Below are 19,790 nucleotides of genomic sequence, written 5' to 3' on the forward strand. Positions count from 1 at the left end.
GCAGAGAGCAGGTAGCCAAGCCCATTGTGTATAAGCCCTATAAAGCATTACCTGATACTATACCAACCTCTTAGGATAATTTTTCTCCCACAGTATCAAGAATTGAGCTTCATTGTTTATTTTTGTAAAAATAAGGGGCAAATAGTGGAAACTAATGACCAATGAGGCAGAAGTGTTTGGATGCCATTTGTGGGTTTGCATCAGAAGTGCTGACCAGCAGTGGTGTGGGCAATCCTGGAATCTCCAAGTATGTTCTTTTTTGGTGCCAATCGTATTTGCTGACACATTGCTTTCATGAATCTCATCATTAGTGCTGTAAGCACATGAAGTATAGGTTAATTCTACTGTAACATCATTATTAAATCCATTAATCAAGAGCAGGAGATCCGTAATTAACTTATTCTCCAGCATCAAGTAAATGATTCTACTGTGAGCTTTAAGAAAGCAATTGTTCACTAATATGCAAAATACAGTGGGGCTATTAGACTATAAGGCTGTGTAATTGTATAATTAAATTATAGATTTTGCATATTTTAATAATGTAACGTATATATTTTAATTATTTTCTTTGCAAGGTTAAAATGGGAATCATTATTTTTGTTTATTTTAATTTATTTTTTTTTAATTCTTACATCTCAGTTACCAAAAAAGAAAGAAAATGAACGTCTCCTTCCTGAAGGCTGATTATTTTCATCGAAGGCTTTGGCTAGGCTTTTGTTGACTCATCCTAGACCTATCTGTAGCAGTAGCTGCCTACAGATTCTTTGCTGTTTCATGTTTTAGCATCATCATTGTTGGTGACTGTAGGCATTCAAAGTTCAACTTGCAGTGACAAAAAGAAACCTGCTAGCACTGCTCTAGTACAAAATGCTCGGGTTTGATTAATATAGCCTCATTGACTCCTTTTCACACAAATAAGTCTGAAAAATCCTTTACACAAGTTAATTTTCCTTCCAGATATTTCAAGGGTTCAGGTCTACCTCACTTCTCTGCTATGTTTTAAGAAAACCAAACTTCTGAAAGCTTTGCAGGTTTGCTCAGAAACAGCCGAACCTCCTGCCCTATAACAGGAAAGGGATAGGGAAACATTTAGGGAATCAGCAGTAGGCAATCAAGCATTTTTCTAAAGCCATTCTTTTGAAAAGTGAGTTGTAGTGAGGAAATCTGCACATGAAGTATCATAAGAGCATTTCCCCATGTTTCTTGCCCACATTTCCAGCCCTGCAAATCTTAGTTGTTTGTTTTAATCTTTCTCCAGATGCTTTAATCACAAATAAAAGATAGAAGCTATAGCCAGTGCCATTCCTCTCCCTCTTGAGGGAGAGTGGCAGGCACAAAGGTTTGCCCACCTTAATCTTAGGGCTAAAAGAAAGCCTTCACGTTTTGTACAGACCTCAGTGTTTTCACTGTTTTCAGGTGTCAAGTTTTATTGCAGCAGATGCTGCAGTTCAGTACGGAGTTCAACTCGTGCATCAAAGGCAGGTGCTGTTGACATCAACAGTGAGACAGTAGGGCTATCAGGTACAGCGGAGCTTCAGAAACACCAGAAAACCTACCAACCCTCCCCACACAAAAGCAGACAAAACGGAAGAGCACAGGAAAGGCACATCTTACACATCCTGCCAGCTGCAGGCCCGGGGACAGCAGTGGGGCAATGGGCAGGGGGCCCTTGAGGCAGTGAGCAGGGAGGGTGGGAGGTAGAGATGCGGCCCTGGTACGCCCAGCCTGTCCCAGGACTTACGCCTGTCACCTGGGAAAGGTGGCGTCTGTGTGAGCCCTCTGCTCTTCTCACCTGCCTCGGCTGCAGCTCCTACCTTCAGCAGGGTGTTTGAAGACTAGCGTGGTGCTCATCACTGACCTGCAATGAACGTGCTCCAGGCAGTTGGAGAGGGACTGGAAGGAAAAAACAAACAAACATGGTGTTGGCCCTAGGCAATATTTTGAGGTGCTTTGTCCTAACAAAGACTAGGAAGGTAGTATTAGCTGTGGCCAGTGGCCACTGAGGGCCAGCTGTGTTTGTGCATACCTGTCCATCTGTTTCCCATCAGAGAGGCAGTGAGGGGATGCACAGGAAGCTTGAAGCCCGAAGATGACACTGGTGATGCTAAGTTGCCTGTGCCAGAAAAGCTCTTTAAAAGAGAAAGCCACAGTGTTTGCTGGGAAAGTCTAATAGAGAGGGAGCTCTCTGGAACTTGCAGAAGTGAATACAGAGTTATTTTGCTTGGCAGCCTTAATGTTGATGGATAGAACAGTTTGCCTTGTCCAGTTTATATAAGAGCAGCTGATACAAAATTACTTTATAGCTGGATATTTATGAGAAGTTTCATTTCAAATAATACAGCTTTTGCCTCTGGCGATGCTGTGGTTTAGCACTGTTATTACCGGGAACTAAATCTTTAGGATATTCTAACTATAACTGCAGGGCCTGTTTGATCTGCCCAGCAAAGTTAATATTTTCCAAAGAAATGGAAACTTTATAATGGAAAGTCTCATTAGCAAAAACTACCTGTCCCTAAAAGCAGCCAGGAAATCAGGCACAGAGAGGGAACTTCAGGGATTTTCTTTCAGCTTCAGAAGGGATGGTGCAGGTTGTGTGTGACAAGGGGATGCTTTGCTGGGGCTTTGATCTGGGGCAGCGTGGGCACCTGTGAGGTCGGCAGGCAGCAGCAGAAGGTAAGAAGGTGTGGGAGATGACAAGAGGAGGCTTTGGTGTGAGTAAGCACAGAAAGCAAAGCCTGCGACGAACTCAGAAGGGGCAGCACTTACCACTGGGAAGAAGGTCTGGGAGCACAGGCATTGCCCCTTGCTGCTCGATTCCTGCTGTGCTCAGGACTCTGCATTGTCTACTGACCCACAGGTCTGATGTACTGTATGGCTGGCTTACTCTTCTCCCTTCTTCCACAGATGAGTCCTCGTCTAGTTTCTCTCCTGGACTGCTGCATAGTGAGTTCCTAGAAAGCAAGACCCCCTCGGGGAGTCATTACATGGAGATCAGTAGTGCTGGGAGCCACAAACAAAGCACTAATGCTCAGAGCCAGGGCCAAACCGAAGGCCTCCCTTCCCCAGCATCTGAACAGCAGCCAGATAAAGCTCACGTGTGTTGTAAACCCAAGAAGGGAAGTGCAGATGGGAAGAATTTGGTCTCAACCTTTCTAGCAAGGCCCTTCCTTCCTGCTGCTTCTCACTCCTCAGGAGTACCTGGGGAAATATTGCACCCTGCTGCATCTGCCTCAGCCACGCAGGCCTCAGGGACACTCACCTCAGAGGTTCTGCACCAGCACAGCCCCACAAAGGGCCCTTCATTAATGCTTACAGCCTCAGGGCCAGGCTGGAGCAGGGCTCTGAGCTGGATTTGCCAACTCTTAGTAGTCCAGGGATAGTCCTGGCCCCTTTACCTCTGGGGGTTGCAATAAGGTGGGTAGTTCATCCATGGTAGCTCTTAGCTTTGCATGCCTGTTCCTAACAAAAGGTATGAAAGCTGGACAGAGTGTTAAGTGAGGGAATAGGAGTGAAAAACATGCATGAATTAAGAAGCATGCATAAAAGCCCGAGTCCATTTAAATCAATAGCCAGACTCTCATTAACCTAAATGGGCTCAGGATTTTACCCAGCCCTTTTTACTTAGCTGGCTTCCTGTTTGAGTTGGCAGGGCAAATGGTCTTTGTCCCTGTCCAGCGGGGCGTATGTCAGATATTTTTTTTTTAGTTGAGGCTGATGAAACACTCCTAGAAGTCTCAGTTTGTTCTAGCCGCAGAGCAGCTAGAGATACTGAGCGCAAACATCTTGCAGGCACTGAAAGCCATAATGCTTTTGCATGAAATGCTGACCTACTTGTGCTAAAGGAGATGTCTGAGAGCACAAGCTCTGTCTTGAACAGCTGGTCTGGTCTTACATTTGTGATTACATTTGATGATAACGGACATGAATCTAAATCTGCATTGAAGAGGCCTTCCTACAGGTGAACACTGGAGCTTATAGAAAATGCCAGTTTACAGCATCCACTGATGCTGCAGAAGGGGATTGCTCATTGTATCAGTAGAGTGAAAAGGACAATGTCTTGTAAGACATGACTGCATAATTGTGACTGACTCCTCTCCTATACCACAGCACGATGGGAAGGCAGACCTGCTCCTTTGCAGGCTTTAGAGCTAGGCTTTGTGGACTGCAGGGAAAGTCAAATGAAAACAGCAGGATATCTCCTGGGAAAGCTGAACTGGTAGTGCAAAACCAAACTTATTTTCTCCCTGGGGGGAAGAAAAAAAATAAATCCCGATATTTTTTTTTTTTAAAAGACATTTCAGGTGGGTAAACTGGGTCCTACAGCCATGATCAGAGCCACCTGCATGGTCTGACCCTACCTTCAGAGCTTTAATTCCATGTTCTCTGAAGTTTGGGATTTGTTTTCTGGGTCTCTCAATGGAATAAAACATAATAGAACACTAAATTATTAAAAATCACCATGTTTTATAATATAATGGAACTAAAAACAACATGGAAACAAGTGCAGGCCACTTCCCTCCAAACCCCTCCTCAGGTAGAGGTGCGCGTAAGCAGAGGGCCTGTGCAGCGTGACTGACACTACTGACAGCACGACTGGCAATACGAGCCCACAACATGCTGGGAAATAAAGAGGGAAGGGCTGCTTCATGCACCTCCAGCGGGGCGCGGTCCCAGTGCTGCCTCCAGACAGCGCAGTGCTCAGCAGACACAGCTGCACAGGGACCCAGCTGAAGTGCTGTCCCTGCAAAGGAAGGAGTCAGGACCTCAGCACACCTTTGCTTGGGATCTGGGATCTCTCTGTGCAGTACGCTGGTGTCACACAAAGGCCTTCCTTTTGGGGGAAAAAGGGGAGGAAAAGGCCATTCATACCTAGAATTAATTTTGCTTTCTTTTTCTCAGCTCACAAATCATAACTTATCTGTTCATTTAGTTCATCAGCAGAGATGATCACCCAAATGCTAGCTGCGTGAATACTCTGAAAATAAGGATTTTTTGTTTGTACTTATATGTATCTGTATTAATCCAGCCAAGAAAATTAGATGTAACACAGACTCACGTGCCCAAACAAAGCAACTTGCAGTTCAATATTGAATTCTTTTGTTGAAGTGCTGACCTGAGCAAGTAAGACAATTAAAAAGTTCCAAAGCATAGAAACTTTCAGAAAAACTATAGTTTAGGACACAGATCTCAAAAGGAAAAGGAGAAAGGAAAAATATATAAAATTATTTATTATTGATTGAGTACTCACCTCAGATTAACAAGAAGCCCATTGTCTGATCCCAAGTGTAATAACAGATCATAATTTAAAAATGCTTTTAGTCATCAATGAACAGAAAAGTTACTTCGGTGAGAACTTAGAGAACACCTGTGATAATTACCAACACTAAACAGTCTTTACAAGGCAGGACTTTCTGGCTTGCTCTGTGCTGTAATACTAAATGCTATAAGCAAGTAAGAGTGATTTCTGCTACCAGTTCAATGTGTAGATTTGAGATGGAATTAACATTTTAAAAACGCAAAGTATTCCTTGCAGCAGATGGTAGTGTTTGCATACACAAATAAATACCTTTTAGAAATCATAATGTAAACCACATGCTCTGAAACAATAGGATTCCTGAGCTGAACCCTTCATCTTCCTAAAAATGAGAAATAACACCCTCTGAGCTCAAGCTGGTGGCTGCTGCAGCACAGGACCTGCTTGCGCTGGGATGAAGTGGGTACAAGTGTCAGGGGAAAAAACAAGGCTGGGGGACACGGAAGGAAGCAGGATGATGTTGGGATGTGCTAAAAGGCACTGCATATCTGTCACTCGCTGTTACACTCAGACATCCTTGTGTTAGCTCTAGAGAAGGACTGCACAGTCTGTGATAGCCTGGGTTAGCCCTCTCCTCTGTAGTGCAGCAGCTTTATATTTTAAACTAGTAAATGAATTACCAAATTGTTTTATGCTGCCATGGCTAGACTGCTTTTGGTCCGTGCTAGGTAGGGCAACTCTACGTAGCATATTACAAGGCTTTATGTTCCTCTGGGTTGCACCAGATACAGGTATTTGCATCACTTGAAAGCTCCTCACGTTACCCACATTGCCTGACTGCTGCTCACTATCCATCCGTGGTAATACACAAACATTTCTCTGCAAAGACTTAGAGTGCACACATGTTCTTACAAAGATTCTAGAAGTTGCAGCTGTGGGAAACGCATGCAAGGAAAGGTTACAGCAAACCAGGCCATCACAGTGAAGCAGAATCATCTCTAAAAATCAGGTCAGTCTTTTCCTCCATACATGTGCATTTGGTTAAGAGCACAAACAAACTGGCACCATGGTGGAATAGTAAACATAAAGGGTGACTCTTGGGTCTTGTGGCTCTTCCAGAGCTGTACTGTCAAGTTCCCTCAGTGCTGTAGGGCAGATGTGGTCAGGGGGAGGTGAAACATCTCTCAGCTGAGGAATGATCAGCCTCGAGCCCAGAGCTCTTTCAGAGCGTGGGCTGCTGCTCAGAAATCCTTCCTGCTCCTTACACAGCATACACAAGACTGATGCCTGAGGCAAACCAGAGCCTGTGTGCAGCACTTACCTGCAGCTTTGCTCTCACCTGCAGCGTACCTGTTACATGCCAGTCCTTTGTGGAGGATTTCCAGTTCAATGCCTGTCAAGGTACCGGCTCTTATCTTTGCACACCAGCAACACAGAAGCTGCTCTGTGCTCCACACCTTTCAGAACACGAAAATACCTTTTCTTGAATTTAGTGGTGCTAGACAACACCTGAAAGGGACAGGATTATGCAGCGCATCATCCTGACCCCTTTGAAGAACGTATGTGGGCTTGTGATGCTCATCTGTCACTGCCCTCTGCCAGGCATGTGTGGGACCACAGCAACAGCAGTCAGGGCAGTGGGCTGCTCCAGGACACCAGTGAGGCTAAGCAGACTTGGTTCACTTAAGAACGTGTAATAGCTAAACTTAACTTTGGTCCCTCTGACATGCCTGATGTACCTGCAGTAGGATGGAGGCTTGCTTAGTTTGTCTTTTATTTTTGGTATCTGATCCTCACTGAGAATTGATTTGACCACTGACGTGGTCTCAGGACCACCAAGTGAAGATCTTGTGTTACAGCAGGACTATGTTAGGGAGACAGTCATGTAAAGTGTATTACTTACAAAGTGGTGAAGTCCATCACTAGCAGCAAAAAAGGTCTGTAAAAGCAAATAAATCAGGAGCCAACACTTTCTAGATATTAAAGGTTTCTGATGTTAGATCAAAATATCTTCCTCTGGCCACCCCAACTGTTCTTTAATAATAATACCCTAAGCTATCTGAAAAAAATTTCCTTCCCAAACCCTTTTCTCTCTCTCTCCCTTCCTTCAACAGCAGCAGACTGAGGTGTCACTTTCCAGGGCAACATTTTGTTGCACAGAGGTGTAAGTCAGATCAAGTCCTGAGCAACCTCAAAGCCACTGAGGAATGAATGAATAAATAAAGCAGCACCTAATGAAAGCAAGCATTGAGAGTGGCAACTCCCACCTGTTCTGCTACAAAAAAAAAATCCTTTTGTTAACATTAATATTTGGCAGCCGGTGCAGAACGCACAAGGGCATTTTAGTTGGGTTTTAAAGAAAGAAATTGACACAGAAATAAGGCAATGATTTTTTTAATAGAGGATCTCTCTGGGGGGTTTGTGTTCATATCACCAATATTCACTTTATTACATTTTATGGAATGGAGTTTAAATGCCAGTATATACAAGCCAACATTTCATTATTGGAGTTTGTGTTTATTCACTTGCCATTGTCAGTTCGTTCCCCTTTGTCTTTTTGTGCTGCTCTTTGTAAAATCTATGATTTATGAATATGTGGCTCAGATCCTTCACAATATAGTGTTGGAGTGGTTCAATAAAAAGTTATTAAAGTAAAAAAAAAAATCTATAGTTTGATGTGCTTTGCCCACCTTCTATAGCAAGTCCCACTGCATGTGTGAGGCTGTAACATGAACTACATGCTGAGAGGCCTCACTCAGCCAAAACTCCTGCTGACTAGCAGCCAGTGCAGGCAATTATGGTTTTGCCTACGGAACTGCGGGATTACACCCTCAAATTTATGAAAGTTGCATAGACTAAAAAGAGGGAAAAAAAATCTGCCATAAAACATTCATTTTAAAATCCAGTAGCCTAAAGATACATAGCACCAAATGCCATTTGGTTCCCAAAGATTCAGTGTTTGAAGCGTGCACCATGTATTTAACTTACGTCTGTAACGGAGCTCTCAGTCCTGCTAGTTGCCGAATGAGTAAAGCCAACTGGCAGTCTCCATAGCCCACTTAGAACATGAATTGCTGCAGAAACTTAGTGTTTTTTTCAGCCTTAAATAGAGAGTAAAAGATTGATTTGGATCATCGTACCCTGGCTCCCCATGCATGGTTTTTTTCCCCAGCAGCACTGCTGACTCATCGCAGCTGCAGAGCCATACAAACAGGGGACAAGAAATTGGCCGCTCTTGTTTACGGCTGGCAAGGAACAAGAGCTGCTCATAAGGCACTCTCCAGGGTGAAGAGGAATCTATTTGTGAGGAAGACAGGGAGATAGCAGAATCTGCTCAACTCCAGCACAACAGCAAACAGCACAACAGTAAGAGTAGTAGAGGGATTACAAAACAGTTCTGCTGCCTGTATTTCCTGCTCCCAAATCTCTGAAAAAACACAGCTCTACCAACAAAGAGCCCCTCCACCTGTCTCAGGGATGGGTAACTTCAGCAAGCGAGGATTACTTCAGTGAGTCAGCCAGGCATTACAAACAGCGAGGCACACAACCGCGCCGCTGCCAGCAGCACTGAAATCACTGCTCTGGCATCGCAGCATCCCCAGGACAAGGAAGCGCCACGCACGGGAGCCCTTCCTCTATGCACAGCACACTGATGCCTTTGGGTTCACTTCCTTGAACAGAGGAGCTATTGAGTCAGCCGTCATGGTCCCTCTGTTGCTGTTATCTCCTGCAAACAAAGAACATCATCTATAATTCTACATCCTCTTAGAAACTAGAAGGTTCCAACCTACTCCAGGTTACCAGGATAATTTTGCTGCCTCTAGTAGTCCGTGGCCTGCCACATGCAGTCCTGTGCACCCATCCCTGGCCAGAGGAGAGGCTGCATGCTGGAACAGAGAGCCAGTACAAGCACAAGGGCCCAGCAGAGCCACTCAGCTGAACAAGCAAGTGTCCAGAGTCAATGTCACTACTGCTGAAGCACAAAGGCTTTGCATCTAACGTACCCCACACGCTGTTCTGCTCCATACCTCAGGAATCACAACAGAGCATTTTGTCCACGGCGGATTCACTGAGGTCAGATACCTAGAGGCTCGCTGGCAGGATCCCTCTCCTACCGGAGTGGGAGAACAACGCAATCTGTTTCTACTAAAAATATAAATAATAAGCCCAATAAAACACATTGACCAACATAAAAAACAATGGAAAAAGCAATTTGGAGTAGTGGTCTACATTGCTGGGGTTCTGAATTGTGAAATAACCGATAATTTTGTGCATTTTGTTTCTCAAGACACGTTTGATTTTCTCATGAGTTTTCATGGTCAAGTCACTGCAGTTAATATTGTCACTCGAAATCTCAATACTTGTAAAACTGATTTTCCGTTTGTAGCTGGCAATGGAGCTGTTGAAGATGTTAGTGATGTTGACTTCTTCCATTTCTTTAGTAAGTTCATTTGCAGGCCCCTAAGAAACAAGAGTATTCAGTTACAGGGTTTGGCCTCTCCTGTAGAAGAAGAGTGCTCATCCATTAAGAGACCGTATGGATGAAGATACAAGCACACAGCTTCATACATGTTCACCAAAAAACCAATGTGCAAACCAGCCTTCCCGCTGCTGCCTAATTTTGAAAGTGCTCGGAGTCCCAGAGATGCCTGTTTCCATACTGTGTTCAAAGAGATCTTGAGTTCTTTGAACAAGTCTCATTCTTGATGTCACTGAGCAACCCACTGTTCATCTTCTGCAAGACATCAGTCTGCCTTCACGTCTACACGGTAAGAGGTGAGGAACTCACCAGGGATGTGGGATAGCTCTTCTCCTCCTGACAGGATTTGGACCCTTGATAACGACCAAGCTACAGTCATACTGGAATATTTAATTTCTGCCACTAAAGCAGATCACTTTGAACAATTCACTGTGGATCTAGGGCTATTTGTGATCACTGCTATTGCATCTGTAGCACAAAAAACCCTTACATTTAGAGACAATTAGGAGAAGCAGATGTTAGCTGTACCCATAGCAGGAAGACTACTGGTCTTATTCAGTTAATGAAGGACTAATTAGTGTTGATCTGAGATAACTAGTTTTATGAAGGTAGATCAGACATTACCTCCTGAGGTGTTTTAGCTGTACATTTCTGCGAGGAGCTGTAGTGAGCCACTGCATATTCCACGAGGGCACCAAAGATGAAGCTGAAGCAGATGCCAAGGTAAACATCAATGGCCTTAATGAAGCAGTTGGTTTTTGAGAGTGAACTTCGTGAGCCGATCATCAGAGTTGTCATGGAAAGCACTGTCGTTACACCTTGGAAAGCAAAAAGGAAAGACCTTCTCTTACAGACACTTAGGAAAAGACTTGGCCTATCCTCTGTCCGCATACCCAATAGAAGGTACATGGTGCCACCCTCTACTGCTATACAAAAACAGCGCAGCACCATTTAGCACATCCAAGTCATCCATCAGCTGAATTGCTGTTGTAGCACTAACTACTGGCTTTGCAGAGGCTCTCCATGCCTTTAACAACTGGCTCCCACTTTTCATACTTTCAATTAAAAGTAAATAATCTCCCTCCACCAAAGCCCGGAACAAGGAATGCTTGCTCTGTCCTCTACTGTGAGGCTAACAGGAGCCTTGGCTGTACACAGCTCGGGGGGGGGGGGGGGGGGGGGGGGGGCAAGTACACCAGGCACAGAATCTCTTCCACGCTTCCTGCTGCTAACCTAGCCCTACCACCAGTAAAAGCAGAACGTGAACAGCGGCAGAGAACTCAAGAAAGCTACCATCTACCCTGCCATCGGAGGCTCCCCTTCCCTGCCGAACTCTTCTCCCTCCCTCAGGCAGCAACTCACCAATGCAGGTCCGGGCAGGTACTGAATCCAGGGTGATCCAAAAAGAAACCCAGGACAACATGACAAGCAGAGTAGATGGCACATAGGTCTCCAAAATGAAATAAAGGATGTTTCTCCTCAGCTCAAACTGCAGGATCAGTCGTGGGTAACTGCCTGTTCACCAAAGGGAGAAACACAGTGAATGTGAGATTCCCAAGGACCTTCAAACTGAAATCGGGACCCCCCAGCACCAGACCTTCAGCTGATGGACATCAGCAGAGCCTCACTGAGATCATGGCAGATGAGTTACTTACAAAAGCATGACTTCTTGCCTCAGAAACCTTTCGTATCTAACATATCCTAGACAAAGGATGTATAAACAAACACCTGTATGTCTGTACACATACACAGAATTGGCTGGCAGGAGATACAACGTGTGTCTTGCAGTGGGGCTCCTGAACTTAATCCACAGTGGGAATATTTTATTCTAGCATTGTAGCTCAGGGTGGGGACGGGCTGATACTTTCTTCGATTCTCTTTTTCAGCAAACACATTTTTTCCCAAGAACCACTTTGAAGAGGCATTGCCAAATTCATTCTTATCTGATGGCTGAGAAATAAACACAAGATTTTCTTTTGATTTCAGCAGGCTTTGGCTCATGTCCCAAAGCATCCCAGCATCTTATCGTCACAGGGATTTATATTCCCTGTATTCATTAGTAATTTGTGATCTTTGGTAACTGTGTCTTTGTATACTCCAAAACAATTCAGTCCATTTTTTAAAATCAGCTTGTCATTATAGTGACATAAGCGTTCAGGGGCTGGATTGCAAGTATTTTCAGGAGATATTTCTGCTGCTTAAACAATAGTTCCCTTTGAAGTGTAGAAACAAAAACCATGTTGTTCTTGGGCTGTGTACACTACAGTAAACAACAAAACATGATTATTTCTAAAACCTGGTCATTCTAAGGAAGATTTGTCCCTTTCCATAGTGATAGAAGAGTATTTATGCTGAAAATTAAAAAGATGTTGAATTCTGATGAACAGAGGGATATTAATCCATCAAAAACATGACAGAACTGTCATTTAGAAAAAAAAAGTATATTTAGAAAGTTAATTTTACTCCCAGTCACTGTAAACATGGCTCCTTGCAGTATTTATAGACTGCAGACCTGTGAGGAGGGGAGGGAGTATGTTCAGGTGTGTGTAGAGAAAAATTGAGCATTTAAGGAAAAAAAATCAACAGATTAAGTGAATGTAGTATATTAAAAGATCCATCTTTCCATGGCCTCCCATCCTACAGAATGCCCTGATTGCAAGTTAGATTTTACTATCTGTCTGTCTCTCTTTGTAAGATTTGCTCAAGAGTTCCTTGATTCAGGCTTCTTGAGTCAAAAGATATAGGTCCATAGAAGGAAGGAGGTGGGAGGGGAGATCCTTAAGAGAGCTTTACCTGCTTTTCTCTTTCACTGCTTTACCTGTCTCCTGCTGTGACTTCGAGACCAGGGTGTAGTAACGTTCCACCGTGTACTGAGAGAGCCGCAGCCTTTCTATGCCATGGACAGAGTCGTTTCCTCTCAGCCATGTAAAGATGACATCATTTTCATCATATCCCCCTAAGGAGAACAGAGACCCGTGTTACTGTGGTGAGCCAATAAATGCCAGGTGTTGCTCTGCCCTGCCTCCTGGCTAGGAGCAAAAATGGCACCTCTGCAACCTGGGCTGGACAAAAACCCTCTTTCCATGTCAGACCATCAGTGGAATTTTCATTGCTATATTTTCAGTCTGCTGGTTCAGATTTGGCTGGGAACATGTATCACTGCGAGTGATGCAAAGAACCCGTTTCAATCATTTATATTGGGTATTCCAATTTTAAAATGTTTTCACATTTTTAAAGGTAATTTAATACTCCTGCCATCCCCAGATCAGTTATACACTGCAGGATAAAACTACCGCAGTGCTCAACCCTTGAACATATTCTTCAGTCATGCAAGGTGAGCAAGAATGCACTGATTAAAAAGAAGAGAGGGCAGATCTCGCTGAGCCCTTATCAGCTAGCAGAAGCATATGGCACTGGACCATCTATTCTAGTGCTCAATAAGATCAGAAAAGGTGTCTACAGTTACTTGAGAGCTTGGAGCTGAGACTGCTCTGCAGTTACATACCAGGCTCTTCTGACCATATACATGTTGCCCAGGACTGTTGACACACAAACATATCCAATGTTTAGGCGACACTGAATTCCTGCCCCAAAACAATGGGACAGATGAGATCAACAGCTCAAGCAGTTATCAGTAAACTCCACATGTGCTAGCTGAGAAATTGCCACCAGGAATGTAAATGATGGCACTCCGTGACCTCAGGTTGGACTAAAGGGTACCTCAATGTGAGGGATAAATCTCGTACTGTGTCACCAGCTAGCCATTCACTTCAAAAATTTCACTTAATTTAGTAAATAAGCCCATCGATCTCACTAATTTGATCCTTTTATTAAGTGCCATTCTTTGAGAAAATGAGCAGGGACACGTTTATGCTGATAATGACCTGTTCATCCTGGTAGAAAGAATCAGATGCAGTTGCAGCTCTATTTTTATCTAATTGTGTTTTCTTATTAGACACAAATTACCAGAGTTTGAGTATGATGAACTCGTAAATTAGGTGTCCAGGGTATGAATCCCTGCGCAGAATCCTAAGCATGTGACTTTTCGAAGTTTCTAAACAGTTTTATAAATCGTGGTTACTCAGGAAAATTTTATAATAAATGATAGATTGTTGTTAATTCATCTGGCATATATTTAAATAGCATTATTTCTGGGCACTTATCCTAATGAAACCTCCAGTGGGCAATGTGCATGTAATTTCATTGGAATTATACAGCAACTGAGCATGATGTAGGACCCAATCACTTTTAAAGCAGGCCCAAACAAGCTATGCTTTAGCAGAAGAGGCCAATCATTATTATTTCAGGAGCTATTCTTTGTAATAAAGTTAACCATGGTGAACTAATATGATTTTAATGTGAAAATAATATGTGCTTCCTTAGGTGCTTCATGCTGCAACCCCAGAAGTTTAATCTGGTCTTTTCAGCACTGAGATTGTAGATGTTTCTTTTTGTGACGCAAAGCAGGAGAAGGGAGCTTGCTTGTTGGGGAGCTTCACAGAGACGTAACAGCAGCACTGTTCTTGCTGAGCTCCTGTGTAAAAGCCACGTAGTACCCTAGCTTTTTTTAGGGTCTGATTTACCTGTTACCAGTTCTCAGCCAAGTTTGCTGTAGACGAACGTTTAATTTAAGAGCAGGATTCCCTGATTGTTCATTTTTTTTGAGGCTTCCAAGCCTGAGACTCCTCCTGTTGATGAGGGTCCCTCCATCTCCATTATTGTAACAACCAGCTCTCACAGACAGGGTTGGATTGGTTTGGGAGATACAACAGGTTTAAGGTAATATGTGTGAGGTTGTTCTGTACTCCATCCCATGCGCTCATCCCCACAAGTTGCTTTTGAAGTTGTGTACAAAAAGGACCAAATTTGGAAACCTAGCAGTTACTACTTAACCCTTTCTGTACAGAACTGAACTATTTAATTTACTCTTTGATGAAGATACTATTTATTACCACTTTTTTTTCTAAATATAAATTGCATAGTGACAGAAAAAAACTCTGAACTGTGGATTACAACACAAGCATTTGAACAATGATCAAATAAAGTTGTTTTCTTTTGACCATTATTATTTACTGCTTCAGGAGGCCACCATGATGAATGCAAATATTCAAGATGCATACTTACATACATTAGACTTTGAATAAACAAATTTAAAGTCAGTTTTTTTTTTTTTTTTTTTTTTCTGGAGTGTTATACTTACAGCTCTCTAGCTGCAGTTTGCATGTTTGTGTGTCCATAGGATATTTTGACAGGTCCATGTTACAAGCAACAGTAGTAGTGATTCTGTAAGAGGAGAAAGAATTCTAAAGTTGCAATAAAAGCATGGTAATGGAATATTTCTACTTCTCATAGCAGACTAGACCACAAGGATCCTGCTCCATTTAGAAAATTTTGACCTATAAAATGAAAGGAATGCTGCAGTCAGAGAGAACCCTCCTTAAGACACATTCTCTACAGCCATACTGATGAAAGTGTAACTGAAGGAGGATTTTTGCCTTGCTGTGGTGGGAGCCTTAGTGTAGATTAACACGTTTTCCAGTGCTACTGTTAGCACTTGGAAGTTACCCCTTGTCACCTGAGGCACAGCAACTAACGGTGCATAAACCTTGGCTTGCTTTGATGGGGAGGGTGAACAAGTCTGCTTATAGCAGTTTGCTTGCATTGAAGGTAACTGAGACACGCTCCGTTACATCTACCTAGGAAGACCTAAGGCTTGCTAACACATTACTGTGCACATTTCTGCAGTGCACATACACATGCACTTTTTGCTAAAGAGAAGAAATTATGGCCGCGTGGCACTGGATAAGGAAATAATTCCCCACCATCAGTTAAACTTTTACTGTAAAGATGTCCTCTCTCCCTTCCTCTCCAGCCTCCATCTGACTCTACTTGACTTGTCCCACGTAACATCCAAAACTGTGAGCTTTCTGAGCAGACACTGCTCTGTACACAGCCCGTGTCATGTTGTGGAATCCTGCCTGATCCTTGGCAGGAGTTTCCAGGTGGCCAGGACTGTGGGTAACGGATCAGTAGAGTACTGTCACAGTTGGCTTGTTGGCTCCAAGCTCATCATTACCTCTGACAGTTGCTGTCTGCTCCTGTCTAGCATAATTCTGGAAATCTATTCTGAACCACTGTCATAAGCGAAGGCAAAGGTTGATTTACCTTAAGGCATACAGGATGGTGCCGTTAGAGAACAATCTTATGAGGCGGTTGCCCACAGTGACATCATGCAGGAAGGACCTTTTTGACTCCACGATGTACGTGTCTGGTACCCAGAGCAATTCCACTAGACGGGCATCCAGCGTGAAGCTCTTGTTGCCATGAAAGACTAACCGGGGATCTGTCCAGCGCTGCCGCAAATATATAGTAGCTGTATAATCCTGGGGAAGAGAGAAGAAACTGAGGCTGAGCATCCAGAACACCTGCATGGAATAAACTGTATGCCATGTGTGACAAGATGCAGAACTCACAGTTGTTCAACCCATCAAAGCTCAGCACCAAATGCATTGCAGTAAAACCAACAGATCTTCATCGTAGTTTTATTTATTGTACTACATTTCCCATATACTTATGGAAAATAAGTATATATAAGAACTCTAACATGTTCTGTATGAGAACTAGAGATTATATCCACAGTGCTTCAGTTTTATTTTATTGTGTTTTTTTAAATTATTTTTATTTTGAAATGAGCAGTTATTGTAATTGATATTTTTGTGTCTGCTTTGCAGGTAAGAAAACAGATGGGAAGTACAGATTTGAGGCCACTCAGAAAGTCACTGATATTAAAAACCAACCATGGACTAGAGATGGAAAATTATACGTGTATTACATACATGATGAGAGACACATCTGGAAGAAATAGAGGTAAACAATTCCAACCTGTTATTTCATCAGTAAGGTCAAAAAACCCCCCAAAAACACAAAACTTGTAGCATGTTTTTTTTAACAGGACTTTGAATTGAAGTGATTAATTTGGCTTGAATTTAGCCTGCCAAGATGTATCTGCAGTGTCTGAAGTATTTGTATATTGCCTCACCATAAAAGAACATGCAATGCTCAGCTCTAAAGAGCCTCCTGGACAGAGACAGGACTCTGTTGTATTATTTTGCTTCCCTCCTTACAGATGCAGTAAACACAACCAGTAATGCCTTTTAATTTCAAAAGACCTGACATTTGTGTAACAGCATGAATTTGCTGTATTATACCACAGATACATTGCTTGTTTGTGGTGGACGCTGCAGTTCTGTTTCATTTAATCTGTAATTTGTAGGATGGTTTAACAGAAAAGGAGCTTTGACCTGAACGAGGAATTCTCAGCAATGTTTGAAATCAAGCTGTAATCAGAAGCGGAGGGAACCAGACTCAGTGGTGGGAAGATGGTCTCTGTACATTTGAAAATTGTCATTACTTTTTTTCCGGGGGGGATGACCAGTCCATTGAGCCTCAGACTGTCTCAGCTCAAAACCTCATTTCTCCTCCCTGAGGAGAGACACTGGCTGTCTTCATACAGCCCCACCACGTCCAACCGAGGCCAGTCCTACCCCACACAGAGGGCTGCTACACGGAGGAAAAGGAAGGGAGAGGAAATTTCCAAGAGGCACTCAGGTGTTTTTTTTGTTTGTTTGTTTTGTTTTTTGATTTTTATAAGCCAGTAGGACTTCTGGGGTCATCGCTTTTTACTTACAAGCCCACATTACTATGGTGTCTATGTAGTCTGCAACCATAAGTGAGCCTTCTTTTCCTCACACCCCTGAAAGTGGTCAGACACAGGAAAGCAAAGCAGCTGGAATATGACAGTTTCTGTGCTGAACATATGGTAACATGATGAGTCTCTCAGGCAGATCCCATTCTCCTCTCTTACAAAACACAAATTATTTCGCTTACCATGTCACTCTCAGATATGCTAGAAATACTGGCAATGTCCAGGCTCATTGCAATTTGAACAGGTTCTCCTGTGGAGGGAAAGGAAAGCTTAAGCAGAGAAGAACAGAACCGGTCAGGATGCCGTACAGCATGGGCGCTGCTCCCAGCTTCCCCCACACGCAACTTTATCTCTAAAACTGCAGAAGCCCAAAGGGCTAGACACAGTTTCAAAGCACTAGGCTCACAAATGACTTTATCATCCAAAATGAAGTTGTTGCTGTTAGGGAACTGGAGTTCTGTATTTGGTGATGGTACCAGACAGCAAATATCCATGTCCATTAGCCATTTAAATGAGCATTTCAGTGGCATTTGCCAACGGGAAGCCAAAGCCAGTTTATTCCTTGTTATCCAGTCCACAATGTTTGCACAGTGGGAGGAACAGCAAGCACTGCACGATTTGTTTCACACATGCAGCTCTCTGAGGACTCTCCACAAGCAGGTGTCCACCAGCAACCCTGTTCCTCAGAGAGGAAAACTAAGAGTCAGAAAAATTCAGTGATTGCTGAGACCACGTACTGGGTTACAAACGAGAAATGCAACAGCCTTGGCCTTTTTATTATATCGCTGTTTTATTTACAAGCAAATTTTCAGCATTCAAGTCCCGAATCTTGGTACTTACTCCCCTATTTTCTATTATTAACTCTTAAAATCCACCACAAGAGGGCAGCTGCTCCCCAGGAAATGACTGAAGAGCACTCACCAGGTCCTGCAATGGGGTGGGTGAACAGGTGGCTCTGAAAGAGGGTCATTATTAACAAGCAGAAAAACACAGGCTTTCCCTTAGGTTGGGCCCCATTTGTTTAATCCCAGTGGCTCCAGCATGACTTTGGGGCCCAAAGATCTGAGCCTGTCCCCTGGACCACAACGTCACTGTTGCGCTGCTGCGCACAGACCTGCTAGCAGTGGGGCTTGGTGCTTTCCAAGACTGCCCTCTGCCCAGGTGGTAACACAGCAGTGCCATCTTCGTGGGACTTGCTGAAACTCCTTTTCATCATCTCTAAGTCACGTGTAGGAAAGTCTATGGGACACTTTCTAAATCTCTTTCCAGGTTAGAAGGGTTTGTGTTTTTGTTGTTTTTTGAAGTGTTCCAAACTCCAAAATGTATTTCATTTACTTAGGATACATATTTTTTCAAGTAGCTGTCATTTACATTCTTCCATCTTGTTTTTAGATATTTAGACACTTGCCACTAAAATTAATGACCAGAGGGCGGAACTGTGAGGACTTGGGGACTCTGGAGGAGGTCAACCCTGAGTTACAACCACTTTTGTTTAATGGTTATAGTAGGCATAGTCTGGCATAGATGGCTGTTAAGCAATTCAGAAGCATCTGCTCACTTATATGACAGGCTCTAATAGAGCTTTTCTATTCCTGCATGAGACATTTTGGGCATAACAAGCTGCTAAATTCTGTCTTGTCCCAGAAATTTATCACCATGGTCAGAAAAAAGGAAGGGGCTCAAAGCTGCCAGCAGCAGAAGGTCAGTCTGCAGGAGCTACAGCGGAAAAACATGCAGCTCCCGGAGGAAGCTGATGGGGAATTTTTCTGCTGAGCTTTGTTTCAGTAACAGGTTCTGGCAGACAAGCAGAATTTATCAAAGTTTTCATAGATTTTTAAGCTTTAATCAATATTTTTCAGGTGCTGAATGCCATTCTGAAACTCGTTCCTCCAAGTGGTTACAGCATTTACCTGGGAGGTGGGAGACCTGACACCTAAGGCAGACAACAGCCTCGGGTGAGTTCCTAAATGACTGTCCTTCAGGTGCTCACTCTCTGGAGTTTCACAAGGGTTTAAATCAGGTTTAGTTTGTGTCCCAGTGTGAAGTGAAAGCACTTGTCAAAAAGTCATTATTTCTGGAAAGAAGAATGACTTATTCCTCTACGCCCACTGTCTACTAAGTAAATTTACATGCACAAAAATAAAGCAGAAAATCACAAGGGGTAGGCCCTAAACAAAAGCATGCACAATTAGTGCAGAATTTAATTACTGTCAGATCTTTCATGGGGTTGCTAAAGTGTTTTTTTTTTTTTTGTTTTTATAAATTCCACGTTCTTCACAGATGGACACATTCTCATGCCCTGTACGTGCATGTGTGCACAACGTATTCAAGACAACACTGGATGCACAGGT

At 43.2% G+C, this 19,790-nt stretch overlaps 1 protein-coding gene and 1 long non-coding RNA gene across 16 annotated transcripts in view; one reads left to right on the forward strand and one right to left on the reverse strand.

The window, feature by feature from the left end:
* Positions 1–19,790, forward strand: part of LOC125182895 (uncharacterized) — a 36,005-nt gene that overhangs the window by 9,622 nt on the left and 6,593 nt on the right. For 4 of the 13 annotated variants that reach the window (XR_010824890.1, XR_010824885.1, XR_010824887.1 and 1 more), the window contains exons 4-6: positions 16,466–16,601; positions 19,299–19,394; positions 19,720–19,788. This is a non-coding gene — a long non-coding RNA (uncharacterized lncRNA). The other 9 variants (XR_010824884.1, XR_010824886.1, XR_010824889.1 and 6 more) reach the window with 7 other exon arrangements.
* GABRP (gamma-aminobutyric acid type A receptor subunit pi) overlaps positions 7,634–19,790 on the reverse strand; it is a 38,085-nt gene continuing 25,928 nt past the window's right edge. For 2 of the 3 annotated variants that reach the window (XM_066977088.1, XM_066977087.1), the window contains 7 exons: positions 17,622–17,689; positions 15,900–16,117; positions 14,935–15,017; positions 12,553–12,690; positions 11,097–11,249; positions 10,359–10,552; positions 7,634–9,715 (listed from right to left, as the gene is read on the reverse strand). In XM_066977088.1, the coding sequence (XP_066833189.1) occupies positions 9,401–9,715; positions 10,359–10,552; positions 11,097–11,249; positions 12,553–12,690; positions 14,935–15,017; positions 15,900–16,117; positions 17,622–17,689 (1,169 nt within the window). In that variant the 3' untranslated portion in view covers positions 7,634–9,400. Of the gene's footprint in view, positions 9,716–10,358; positions 10,553–11,096; positions 11,250–12,552; positions 12,691–14,934; positions 15,018–15,899; positions 16,118–17,621; positions 19,300–19,790 lie in introns of those variants that run through there. The other variant, XM_048064759.2, reaches the window with a different exon arrangement.

The sequence above is a fragment of the Anser cygnoides genome, chromosome 14, assembly GCF_040182565.1.
Source record: "Anser cygnoides isolate HZ-2024a breed goose chromosome 14, Taihu_goose_T2T_genome, whole genome shotgun sequence".
Classification (NCBI taxonomy): Eukaryota; Metazoa; Chordata; class Aves; order Anseriformes; family Anatidae; genus Anser; species Anser cygnoides.